Consider the following 13,707-nt stretch of genomic DNA (forward strand, 5'->3'; position numbering starts at 1 on the left):
ACCTGGCCCTGAAAGCAGCCGTTGTGAAGCAATCAAACAACAAAATAGTCAACAAACCAAATCAACTCACCGAAACCAAGATGGCGGCCTACCAAAATGGCGCATTCCACCTGTTCCTGTCCGACTGCAGAAAATATTTAAACGCTCACCAAAACGCCTTCGGGCACCGAGCCGACCGTGCGAGGGCTGAACAGCCAGTCAAGGTCGATAAACACTTCCAGTAGCACGAGTTGTTAAAAACTTCCATCATCACGAGTTCGTGCATTTGTTACTTGACTGTTGAATGCTAAGCATCGGGAAGAGAATACCAGCAAATAAAGAAGGTCTAACTGAGAAGTTTGTAAACCAATAAGTTCGAGTTTAAAGCTTGTGGTTTGAAGCAAGCAGTTTAGAAGTCTTTACGATAGTTGCAAGCTACCGGGTTGTTCCGAAACTGTAATTTCCCACGGGAATGATCGCAGTCCCTTGAATAGGTAGCTTGTGATTGTCTGGTGACTTCGGTGTTTAAGAGACCTGGTGTCTTGGAGACTAGGTATCCCAGGAACTTATGGTTTTGAAGCTTGGGTCTCGGTTCTAATTTCTAAAAGGCTATAATTGTTTAACAAATAAGTTGGGACCTCGGAGTTAGTTAAAGGATTTATGATAAATTGAAGTTATAGTTTTTAGACTACTTTTTGAATTCAAAGTAAATTGTATATTATTTTCTAGCTTCTTTGTAGTTAAGATTCAAAGTTTAAAGGTTGGTCTCGTAGTTTATAGTAAAACTTCTAAGTTGTAGTTGGGTTTATGGTTAATTAAAAGATTGATATTGAAGCATCACATATTCTGTGAAAACGGATAAGAACAGATATTTCACATATAAGCCAAACACGTTACACTAGAAAGTTGGAAGGAAATTGAAAAACACCAGAAACTACTCAACACCTTAAGAAGTCTCTCTTATTAGCTTTTCGTAGACTAAATAATCTAAAGGACTTACAAGCCAGAGTTGACATATTAACCAGTCTCATTGGCAGAAAGTTTTTTTTTCAAAAGTTGTTGGGCAATAAACTACATCTGACTTGCAAACAAATACTTCCTACCTAGCCTTGTTAAACCGATTCTATTGGAACAATCAAAAAACGAAACCAAATATCAATAGACTATACAATCATGGACGTCAACGAGACTTATTAATGGGAAAACGAATCACTTGCGGAAGATTTTGGATAAGGAAGTTAAAAACAACGGTACCATATGGGATCTTCATTTTGTCGATATGTTGATTTCATCCGTACTGCCATTTATGTTGTTGAGTTAAACGTTTTGTTGATATTGAATTAGGCTTTGACTTACTACAGATGAAAATAAGCCGAGTGCTGAAAAAAAGAACTGTACCATATAAAATTGTTATGCATATCCCAAAGTAGTGGGGAACTTTAGATCTCACTTTATCATTATTTTTCTTTTATATATATAAATAAGATTAGATGAGTCCCAATGAGACAACTCTCCATCCAAGTCACAATGTGTAAAAAGTAAACAATTATAGGTCAAAGTGCGGCCTTTAACACGGATCCTTAGCTCACATCGAACAGCAAGCTATAAAGGGCCCCAAAATGACTATGTCAGTTTCACTCATTGTGCAATCTTGTACCATTTCTTACCCTTTTCTCTACTTGTCTAGAAGATTATATTTATAAGTATATATATAAACAACTGTCCTTTCCTAGATTTAGATATTTCGGTTTTACACGGGAAACTCCACACTAAAATTTACGACAAAAGGGACGATTTTTCGTTTCCTATGGTTAATTTTCCCTTTTTGGATGGTGATGTTCCTTTGGCACCATCTTACGGTGTTTATATTTCACAACTCGTTCGCTATGCCCGTGTCTTTTGTGACGTTTTTGATTTTAACGAACGTAATCTATGTATTACTGGTAAATTATTGAGCCAGGGATTTCGTTACCACAAATTACTTAAAACCTTTACTAAATTCTTCCACAGATATAAAGATTTGGTCTTGAAGTTTGGTTGCACCTGTAGAAAACTTATTTCAATCCTCATTTTTACGGCAATATTGTTTACCGTGCCCGGAAATTTAGAAACGATCCTGGTAAACTTATAGATCCTTTAAATAAACTTATTCTAAAAGGTTACCAATTCAACACTGTAGTTAGATCATTAAATATTGTTTTATTGGTACTGATATTGATTTTGTTATCAGTAAATTAAAAGCAAACTAAATATTATACATATACACATTCATGGATCTACAATCTGTCGATACCTGTATCTTGGCATTGTACAAAGTCATGTTTTTCTCTGACTGTTTATGACGTCTTTACACTAAATCCATTGGATGTTGGATGTTTACGGATTGATAATTTAGTCTTAGATGCATGATTTTTTTTATTAGTTGTTAGTGGCTTTGAACTAGCTGTCAGTAACTGCGAGTACTCTCAGATCTGTACTTAGTGTCTTTTTGTTGTTTGGATGTACAAGTACCCGGCCACGTCCACTTGTATTTGTATTTTTATCCATCTGATGAGTTAAGCCTCTTTCAACTGATTTTTATAGTTCGTTCTTATGTTGTACTGTTACACCACTGTCCCAGGTTAGGGGGACGGTTGGGATCCCGCTAACATGCTAAATTGTAAACAAGCATATCACTGCCACTACCCAGCTTAAAGCCTCTCCCGAACATTTGAAAGTCCCTACTATGTACTGGTTACCTAAATTGCACAAAAAACCATTTAAATTCCGTTTCATTTCCGCATCTAGTAAATGTTATACTACCAATCTATCAGTGCTTCTAACTACCTCCCTTACTACTATCAAAGAACTTGTTATTAACTTTTGTAATAAAGCTTATGAAAATAATGGTATTAATTATTTTTGGAGTGTTAAAAATTCTTTAGAGGTTTTAGATAAAATACATGCTTTTGATGGTCCTTTTAATTCTGTTGACAGTTATGATTTTTCTACTCTCTATACTACACTTCCACACAATCTTATCAAGAAAAAGTTTTCATATTTAATTAAATGGTCTTTTGCAAAATCTCATTACAAATTTATTTGCTGTAACTCGTTTAAAGCCTTTTTCTGTAACGAAAAAGGAAAGTATGCTAGATACACTTACTGGAAATGTGAAGATATGATTGAAGCTTTAAATTTTCTCCTGGACAACATATATGTACGTTTCGGCGATAAAGTGTATCGACAAGTAGTAGGTATTCCTATGGGCACTAACTGCGCCCCTTTAATAGCAGATTTATTCCTGTATTGCTATGAATCTCAGTTTATGACCAAACTCAGTAAAGACACGTCATTGTCACATTTGGTTGATACATTCAACAATACCTTCCGTTATCTAGATGATATTTGTTCGTTAAATAATCCAGAGTTCTCTAAATATACTACCGAAATTTACCAAATAGAACTTACTTTAACTAAATCTAACATAAACAGCAGTAGTTGTCCTTTTCTAGATTTGGACATTTTAATCTCTAAAGGAAAACTCCATACAAAAATTTACGACAAAAGAGACGACTTTGCATTCCCTATTGTTAATTTTCCTTTGGCTCCTTCATACGGTGTTTATATATCCCAACTCGTTCGTTATGCCCGTGTGTGTAGTGATGTCATAGATTTTAACGAAAGTAATCAATGCATCACTGGTAAATTATTAAGTCAAGGATTTCGTTACCATAAATTACGTAAAACTTTTACTAAATTCTTTTATATATACAAAGATTTGATTAGAAAATTTGGCTGTACCTGTAAAAAACTGATTAAAAACGGTATTTCACATTCTAAATTTTACGGTAATATTGTACTTAAAGCGCGGAAATCACTATGTGATCCGTGTAAACTCATCGAACCTTTAAACAAATTTATTAGTAAAGGTTATCTTACCAATGTTGTAATTAAATCTTTGAATATAGTTTACATTGGCACTAATATCGATGTTATCTTCAGCAAATTAAAACATAACTAAATTTGTATTCTTTTCAAACGGGATGTATAAAGACACACCCACGTTCATTTTGATCTATAAAGAGGTTAAACTCCTAACTATCCTACTGCCTGTCGATACATTTATTTTTGGCATTGCACAAGTCATGTCTTCTTTGACTGTCCATGACGTTAAAATACTAAATCCCTGGGATGTGTTTTAGTTGATTTAAGTCTCTGATGCATGATTTTTTATTATTAATTGTTTTTGGCTTTTAACTAGCTGTCAGTAACTGCGAGTACTCTCAGATCGTACTTTCTTGTTTATTTGACCTGTTGGTACTAATTGTAATGCTTTTTTGTTATTTAATGTTATTCAGGGTTATATCTGGTCTATATACCAGCTTTGATAAGTGTTTGGTATTACTATAAATTTTCACTTCGTACTATGAACATCAAAATTATTTATTTTGTAAAAATATTTCCTTTCTCTATTGGAACTGTACACGTATACCTAACAACAAAATATTTTTCATTTACCTGTGTTTAAAGTAATTGCAAATGGCTGATATTTTTGTTCGAGCATATTGTTTTTCTTAAATTGTTTAACATTTCATAGCGGTATAACATGTCACTTTTATTATTCTTCCCTTAGTTTATTTATTTTGTATTTACATTGTATCATAGGTCAAATTTATTTGTTCAGTGTATGTTCACTGGTGTTAATATGCCCTTTGGTTGAGTAAAGCCATTTCAGTTGATATTTCAGTGTGTCTTTCTATGTTGTGATGTTACACTATTGTGTCAGAAAAAGGGTGAAGGTTTGGTACCATTAAAACGTTTAAACCCGCTGCAATTGTTTGCACCTGTCCTAAGTCAGGAATCTGATGTTCAGTAGTTGTCGTTTGTTGATGTGGTTCATGTTTCTCGTTTCTCGTTTTTTATATAGATTAGACCGTTGGTTTTCCCGTTTGAATGGTTTTACACCAGTAATTTTTGGGGCCCTTTATAGCTTGCTGTTCGGTGTGAGCCAAAGCTCCGTGTTGAAGACCGTACTTTGACCTATAATGGTTTACTTTTATAAATTTTGACTTGGATGGAGAGTTGTCTCATTCGCACTCATACCACATCTTCTTATATCTATTAACCCCGCCACATTCTGTATGTATGTGCCTGTCCCAAGTCAGGAGCCTGTAATTCAGTGGTTGTCGTTAGTTTATGTGTTACGTATTTATGTTTCGTATATTTTTTGTACATAAATTAGGCCGTTAGTTTTCTCGTTTGAATTGTTTTACATTGTCATTTCGGAGCCTTTTATAGCGGACTGTGCGGTATGGGCTTTGCTCATTGCTGAAGGCCGTACGGTGACCTATAGTTGTTAATTTCTGTGTCATTTGGTCTCTTGTGGAGAGTTGTCTCATTGGCAATCATACCACATCTTCTTTTTGATATATAAAGCCTCATTATTGTTAAATAAACTAAGTATTGACGTTTGGATTCTGGGTACAGTAATTGTTCCCTAAGAGAGCGTCAGATGTTTGTTGTGTTTTTATGAAGACACCACATTTCTGAAGGAAAATAAGACAGTTTTTGAGAAATGCTTTACAATTCGTTTTATATTTGTATTTAGAGTTTTTATTCCCTCAAATGGCTATTATTTGTATCAGTTCCAAAATTATGTGACACCAAAGCTTATTCGATGTACTTTGCCATGGCGTTGTCAGTTTGTTTTCGATCTATGAGTTTGACTGTGCCTCTGGTATCTTTCGTCCCTCTTTTAAGCTGATTCAAAATTATATTTCTTCTTAGAAAGACTCGAACCTAATAGTGGAAACCCCGAAATTATCAATCGTTGGAGAGCAAATCCAGATTAGAAACATGTGTTCCCCGTTTTCACTCTCAATTCTATTTAGTCGATAACCTTGTAAACTAACTAATTTTACATCTTGTTGTCACGAGTGAAAATATCAAGGTAATGGTGTGTAAGGACCAAAGTGATGACTACCAAGACAGTTGTAATACTTAGGGACACTATCAACCAGCTGACTACAAAGAGTGGTGTAATACTTAGGGACTCTATCCACCAGCTGACTACCAAGACAGTTGTAATACTTAGGGACTCTATCCACCAGCTGACTACCAAGACAGTTGTAATACTTAGGGACTCTATCAACCAGCTGACTACCAAGACAGTTGTAATACTTAGGGACTCTATCCACCAGCTGACTACCAAGACAGTTGTAATACTTAGGGACTCTATCAACCAGCTGACTACAAAGAGTGGTGTAATACTTAGGGACTCTATCCACCAGCTGACTACCAAGACTGGTGTTATACTTAGGGACTCTATCCACCAGCTGACTACCAAGACAGTTGTAATACGTAGGGACTCTATCCACCAGCTGACTACCAAGACTGGTGTAATACTAATGGACTCTATCCACCAGCTGACTACCAAGACTGGTGTAATACTTATGGACTCTATCCACCAGCTGACCACCGAGACTGGTGTAATACTTAGGGACTCTATCCACCAGCTGACTACCAAGACTGGTGTAATACTTAGGGACTCTATCCACCAGCTGACTACCAAGACTGGTGTTATACTTATGGACTTTATCCACCAGCTGACTACCAAGACAGTTGTAATACTTTGGGACTCTATCCACCAGCTTACCACCAAAATTGGTGTAATACTTATGGACTCTATCCACCAGCTTACTACCAAGACTGGTGTAATACTTATGGACTCTATCCACCAGCTGACTACCGAGACTGGTGTAATACTTAGGAACTCTATCCACCAGCTGACCACCAAAATTGGTGTAATACTTATGGACTCTATCCACCAGCTGACTACCAAGACTGGTGTAATACTTAGGGACTCTATCCACCAGCTGACTACCAAGACTGGTGTTATACTTAGGGACTCTATCCACCAGCTGACCACCAAAATTGGTGTAATACTAATTAGGGACTCTATCCACCAGCTGACTAACAAAACTGTTGTAATACTTATGGATTGTTTGACGTACTGTCTATATCTAAAAAGAATTTTCGAAAAAAAACACGGTGTGGAGACTTGAACCTACATAAATTTGTATACTAAGATTTATGTAAAGGGATTGAGTTGAGTGACTGTCAACAGTCGTTAAGGAAATGATAACATATTTTTAAAGGTGGGACATATGAAAGTGTACCACTGCTCTTGTTTCTGACATGCACCATGTGTAGAAACTACCTGGCAACTGGCTTTTCATCATTCTCTCTTTAACTTTCCGTATCTAAATATACTTTCCCCTTCAGTATAATGCATGAAAGAATAGGAGGAATTGCCAAAAATATTAGACATTACACATGACCACACCAACCAACAACAACCGACTGCTCCGAGAAAATAGTCGTACAAAGGCAAACAACACATGGTTCAGATAACCTTAATTGAAACAAGCACAAAATGATGTTGGGTTAAACAAGATTTACGTTTACACAATCCTATGAATGAAAATAACATTTTTAAAGGTGCGCCAGAAGCGCTTTTTCGAATTACGTGGGACGCTTAACACAAAATATTTGAAATTCAAGGATGTATTAATAATTGAATACTTGAGGAGCTTTCAAAATGTAACGGATTATGGATAATTTTACTGTACGTACATCAAAATGAAAATTGCGTTATGCATTTGATTGGAATTCCATTGTTGTGAAAAGTAAAATCACAAAATACTGAACTCCGAGGAAAATTCAAAAAGGAAAGTCCCTAATCAAATGGCAAAATCGAAAGCTCAAACACATCAAACGAATGGATAACAACTGTCATATTTCTGACTTGGTACAGGAACGTTATCAACCAAATATAGCATTTTGGTTGTACGCTTTGGAAAATAACAACATTGTTACAAGATTGTATTAGATTTTGAACGACGAATTAAAAAAACACAAAACAAACAAACGAACAAACAAAAATTAAAAACAAAATATCTATATTTCTTTGAAGATTATGTGCACTTCCATAGGTTACTGCGTGGAATGTCTGCTAATGGCAAGGGATTTTCCATCCATTCAAGTACTTTTTTCACAGATACAATATAAACATCTCGACTGGAAAGTATAGCTTTCAAAAATAACTTTAATCCTTCTAGATTTTTACTGTAGAATGGATGTGATAGCCATGTTTTCCTCATACTTATCCCAAATGGAGCTCGATTTCCATTCACATAGTGTTTTTTAAAATTATTCCATAAAAACGTAAAAGTAGCATTAGTCGTATCCGGACTATTAAAACAACCGTCTGCGTACTGACACTGGTATACACCAAGATAATCAGTTAATGCTAGATTTGGAATCTCCCATAATAATGAACTATTTGTAGGTCCAAAGTCCAATGTATAAGGCCATAAATTATTTTCATTGTCAAAATAATTTGTAGAATCGTAGAGAAAAGCATATTTCTGTAGAACATTTTTGAAATCATTAGTAAGTTTGGTGTAACCAACTGTCTTCCAACCAACCACGTCATTGATACCATGACTACTTAATTCGGCAATCTGATCGGCTATTTCAGAGTCAAGCTTTGATGCGTTGCTTGGTCGTAAAACATGATTCCCTCTCATAGCGATCTCATAACCTCGGTCATGCATGTCTTTAATGGCTGTGATGTTAGAACCTTTTTGGTTTACGAAGAACGTCGCAGATATGGAGCAGTTGTTTGGATTTTTCTTGTTTTCAAGCAAATTCAGATAGGGTCCGTGATCTGCGTGATTTAAAGTTCCGTCAAATGAAAGAAAAACCATTTGTGGAGTAGCTAATTTAGGCAAGTTAAGCGGAACACTTTGACCTTGACAATAACAAAATGGTAGTGAACATGAATGTCCTTGAACACATTCCCCAAAATTAAGTTGCGAGTTGTTTATAAGAATGGGTTTTTGCTCCTTCGTATTTGTTGATTGAAATTTTACACTATCAGCAGGATTCCTAAAGTTGGCAGTGGATGAAATATTTTGTATTATAGGTTTTCCGCCTGCATCAAATTTTGCATACGACAATACTGACGCTGAATCTGGTGGTTTTGATATAGGCATATGAATAGGAACACCCATTCCGGCATCAGTATTCAGTGATGTCATAGAGTTTGAAACAGTTTTAGATTGAAATTGATCTTGTGAATTTGTCTGATCGAAAGACGATGATAATGTCTGATCTAACAGTGATCGAACATGATTTGATTTAATGATTGGATTAGTTGGAGCAGGGACTGTTGGTTTTTGGTTGATAAGTGGATTTGAATCTGAACACATCCACGGACGAAAACTTTGAATGTCTTGTAACTTTGTTGGATTTTTCATCCATTCAATTGCTTTGGCAATAGAAACAACATACGCATCATTCAATTGCGATATTTTGTTAATAAACCTCCTCACACCTATAATATTTTTAATGCTATTTAACCACATTGGATGCAAATGTATTCCAAAGGGTGCTTTATTCCCTTTGTATGAATTCTGAAAGTTATCCCACAGATAATCAAACACATCTTTTTCAGTTAATGGTTGATTTTTACATTCGTCGGCAAACGTACATATAGATTCATTTTTATAATCCCACATTGAATTAACAGGAACCAACCAGAATCCTTTGTGTGCATAAAACGGACAAGGTGGAATATTACAATCATATGGCCAACCATAGTCCGCAGTAAACGGCCAGGGATTTTTACCATTTTGTGGTCTTCTTGTAAAAGTGTAGGAAGCGTCATATTTGTAGCCAAGCTTTTCCAGAACATCAAGTTGATCGTCTCCAGCTGTAGATAACTGAGGACTTCTAAATCCAGTAATTTCACCTGCAGTTACATTTGTATTGTCTAGAATGTTTTGTTTTTGAGAACCAGCTTCTGATAATACAGTAATTTTAGATTTTGTTGGTATGTTATTAGCTCCATGCGAGGCTATTTCGTTACCTTTCTTATAAAAGTATTCTATAAACGAATAATCGGTCCCCTTGTTTATGGTAAATAAGGTAAACGTCATCGAACAGTTGTTCGGATTTCTCATCGAAGGACCAAACAAGTTGAAGTAATATCCAGAATACTTTAAAGTTACTTCGTCGTCAAAAGCAAAATAAACGATTTGCGGAATGTCAGATTTTTCCATTGGATGTTCAAATGTTGGGCAAAAACAATGGGGTAAGCGACAGTTGATACCATTTTTACACTCCGATGCTGAATCGGGGAGTGCAGGTGGCTCTAAGGCATTTTTGTTAATGGCAGGACATTTCCAATTTGAGAATTTATTGATTTTGTCAATCGTGACAGGATCTTTCATCCATGCAAGAACATCGCTTACCGATATAATGTAGACATCTTTCTTTTTTATTAATTCTGTAATAAAGCGGTTAACTCCACGTAAATATCGGGGTATATGAAACCATCGCGGATGCAAGTGAATCCCGAATGGAGCTTTGTTTCCACGGTAACTATTCATAAAATTATCCATGAGATATTGATATGTTTCATCTTCTGTATTAGGTTGATTCCGACATTCATCTGCATATGTACATATATCTGTATGTGTCCAATCATATAACGAATTAACAGGTACTTCCCAAAACCCTTTGTGTGATTTTACTGGGCATGGTTCTACATTACATATGTAGGGCCAACCATAGTCTAGTGTTACTGGCCATGCATTTAATGAATTATAAGGTCGTCGTGTAAATGTATAAGATATATCGTATTTGTATCCTGCCTTTTGTAATGCTTCTACTTGTCCATCACCAGCTGTTGACAGGTATGGACTTCTGAAACCTTTGATCTCCGAATCCGGAATTTCAGTATTTAAAATTATGTGTTGTTTCATCTTCATTGCTTCGCTCAAAACTGATTCTTTAGTTGCAAGATAACTTTTACCAAGTCCATTTGTTCCAATTTCCGCTCCATTGTCATACAGTTCTTGTACTTGGTTATAATCTGTATTTTCATGCGACAAAAACAAACTGAATCGGATTGGACATCCATTCGGATTTCTTCGTGACTGATCAAATAGGGTCTGAAAGTAACGACCAACCCTTCCATCAATGGGTCCGTCAAAAGCGAAATAAACCATTTGTGGAATTTCAAAATTTGTCATTTTATGTTGCAATTGATCACAGACGCAATTCGGAAGCTGGCAGTTAACACCTTGTTCACATCGTTCTGGTAACGGATTAAAAGGGGACACACGTCCAGTATTTGTAGCACATTTCCAAGGTTCAAAAAGCTGAAGTTCTGAAATTTTAACTGGATTTGCCATCCATTGCAACATCCTATTTACGGATACAATATAAACATCGGGGAGTTTGAGAAGCTCCCGGATAAACTTGTCGACTGCCCATAAACGCAATCCATCATTTAGCCATCGACCGTGTAAATGGATGCCAAAAGGAGCTTTATTTTGCGAATACGAATTATTGAAATTACTCCATAGATATTTATACATTGCATTGGCCGATGGCGGTGAATATGTACAGCTATCGGCATAAGCACATATATCAGTATGAATGTAATCCCACATAGAATTTATTGGTACCTCCCAAAAACCGGGATGTGCTTGCTTCGGACATGGATTAATGTTGCATGGGTATGACCATCCAAAATCTAATGTAAACGGCCATATGTTCAAGCTAGATTCTGGTCTCCGTGTGAATGTATAAGAAATATCATATTTAAATCCATTTTCTTCAAGTGCCTCTATCTGATCATCGCCTGCACTGGCCAAATAAGGGCTCCTAAATCCGGTAACAGACTCTGGTGGGATGCTAGTCATCTGACCTATATAATTTCGTTGTGACCGAGTTTCTTTAGAAATGATGTCTTTAGTTGTCATATGTATTGTATTATGTGATCCTATTTCCATTCCCATAGAATGTAGTTTTTCCATAACATCATAATCAGTACTTTTGTTAGTAGCAAACATTGACATGGATATTGGACAGCCGTTAGGATTCTTTCTACTTGGATGGAACAATCTCTCGTAATGGCTTCCAACTGTATTGTCTATTTCATCGTCAAAAGCGAAATAGACTATCTGTGGTATTTGATCCACCGGTAAATGATGTTTAGACGTAGCACAGAAACACTTCGGTAATTTACAGTTAGTGTTTTGTGAACATTCATTCTGTCCAAAAGTTTTTCCTGTTAATACACACGAGATTATCGACCATATAATCCAGTTCAACATTCTACTTACTACAGAATTGCAATAACTGCATGTATTTATAATTTTACAACCATGGTTAATGTTTAATGACAAAAAAGAGTAATTTGTCAAAAAAATAACGTGCAAAGTTGACATGACATATGTAATAAATGATAAACAACCTGACATTTTGTTTAATTACTTAGTGACGTTTGAAAGGATTTCATTATTAAATATTTAAAACAATGAAAAGTGTATGCCTATGGCAAAACAGCCTACTGTGTCATGCATATATTCGTAAATCTCTACTCCCAACAATGTAAACACTCCTAAATACGAAATTAAGTGTTATTCAAAATGTTCAAATTTATGTTTCTTTTTTTTTATTGACGTCTTATTTTATTTACGTGTTTGGTCATGTAAAAGTAATGACGTAAGATTTACAATATGTACATCTAGACAATTGTAACTGATTTTAATTCAGGCGTTGCATGCTACCGACTAATCAAAATCGGTTCAAATCTTTATTTCCCCGAGATTAATGTTACAGGCGAAGGGCTTGATAAATTTGCATGAAAACCAAATGCTGTCATTTCTGAAATATTTCATGTTGATTCAAAAGGACCATGTTGATTCCTTTGCGTTGCATATAGGGAAAAAGCATGCATGTTGACTTGTCAAATATAGGCGTTTAAAAATGTTATACGCTTCTTAATACGATTGCTATTTTTGTGAACCTTATACACTATTCTCTCCAACCATAGAATTATATAAAATATAATAGGGATATAGATAGTAATCATACAGTGCACTGGTTTGTGTTTCTGCTTTGTAATTCTGCAGAAAGTTATCAGCATACTCTAGGGTATGGGGCACACAGTGTACTCTACGTCTGATTCCTGTCTGATATCGATACGTGGGACACACTCGGATTTTCTTGATAATTACATTGTAACTTTAAAGCCTAAACAAACAAACAAAAAAACAAATACAGTATGATTTTTCATATGTACTTGAGGATAGGACCTTTTTATTTAGCCATCCCATATAATATTTATCCAAAACCGTTATTTTTTGTTTTAATTTCAAACATATTTTTACTATACATGATAATGGGATAGTAAACTAAAAATGTAATTCTAAGGTCAGGAACCTTGCCAATGGTTGTTTTGTTTCATATCTAAAATTCTTGTTTATGTTTTGTTGTTTGGAGAATTTGGTGTTAACGCCAGATCTTTTATAGTTACTGTTGAATTTCTTCTCAACTTTTTAAGATTTTGAATGATTTAGAGTTTGACAGATAGGCACGTGTGTTAGAGTTTTGCAGATAGGCACGTGTGTACTGTTGACGACTGTATGTTAGAGTTTGACAGATAGGCACGTGTGTATTGTTGACGACTGTATGTTAGAGTTTGACAGATAGACACGTGTGTACTGTTGACGACTGTATGTTAGAGTTTGACATATAGACACGTGTGTACTGTTGACGACTGTATGTAAGAGTTTGACAGATAGACACGTGTGTACTGTTGACGACTGTATGTTAGAGTTTGACAGATAGGCACGTGTGTACTGTTGACGACTGTATGTTAGAGTT

The 13,707-nt window shown here is 35.5% G+C and overlaps 1 protein-coding gene across 1 annotated transcript; it reads right to left on the minus strand.

The window, feature by feature from the left end:
• Nucleotides 1–7,738: 7,738 nt before the first annotated feature.
• LOC127732945 (uncharacterized) lies at nucleotides 7,739–12,210 on the minus strand. The gene has a single exon (XM_052242154.1). It carries the CDS (start codon nucleotides 12,150–12,152, stop codon nucleotides 7,938–7,940), a length of 4,215 nt encoding a protein of 1,404 aa, XP_052098114.1. The 5' UTR covers nucleotides 12,153–12,210; the 3' UTR covers nucleotides 7,739–7,937.
• Nucleotides 12,211–13,707: the final 1,497 nt, after the last annotated feature.

This window comes from Mytilus californianus, unplaced genomic scaffold (genome assembly GCF_021869535.1).
Source record: "Mytilus californianus isolate M0D057914Y unplaced genomic scaffold, xbMytCali1.0.p SCAF_3, whole genome shotgun sequence".
Classification (NCBI taxonomy): domain Eukaryota; kingdom Metazoa; phylum Mollusca; class Bivalvia; order Mytilida; family Mytilidae; genus Mytilus; species Mytilus californianus.